This window comes from Penaeus monodon, chromosome 24 (genome assembly GCF_015228065.2).
Source record: "Penaeus monodon isolate SGIC_2016 chromosome 24, NSTDA_Pmon_1, whole genome shotgun sequence".
NCBI lineage: Eukaryota > Metazoa > Arthropoda > Malacostraca > Decapoda > Penaeidae > Penaeus > Penaeus monodon.
In genome coordinates this window covers 12936341-12936666 of record NC_051409.1, presented here as the reverse complement: position 1 = coordinate 12936666, position 326 = coordinate 12936341, and the positions used below count along the sequence as shown (strand labels likewise).

At 41.1% G+C, this 326-nt stretch overlaps 1 protein-coding gene across 1 annotated transcript in view; it reads left to right on the top strand.

Annotated features, from left to right (window-relative positions):
• LOC119588585 overlaps nt 1-326 on the top strand; it is a gene marked incomplete at its 5' end in the record, with an annotated part of 260597 nt that overhangs the window by 84329 nt on the left and 175942 nt on the right. The window contains 1 exon segment of the mRNA XM_037937226.1: nt 129-227. Within this exon segment, the coding sequence (XP_037793154.1) occupies nt 129-227 (99 nt within the window).

Genomic DNA, 326 nt, shown 5'->3' with positions numbered 1-326 from the left:
CCAATGCCATTAATAGATGATGGCATTATTTCAAAATCACGAGCATCATATTAAAATTTTAATTACCTAATTACCTTGACAAATAACATAGAAGCAATAATTATAACCTGATTTATCTTGCCTCACAGATTCGTGACTGGCTGACCCTTATGGAGCAAATGACTCGTCAGCAGACAGTGGTAGTCGGCGACGCTGACGACATTCGGCAACTGACTGAGAAACAGAAGGTGAGTACAACGGACTTAATATATTTGGAGTTGTAGTATCGATACTTCTCAGATCCGCAGAAGCTAAGATTAGCTGCAGCGCACACGAACGCACGCATG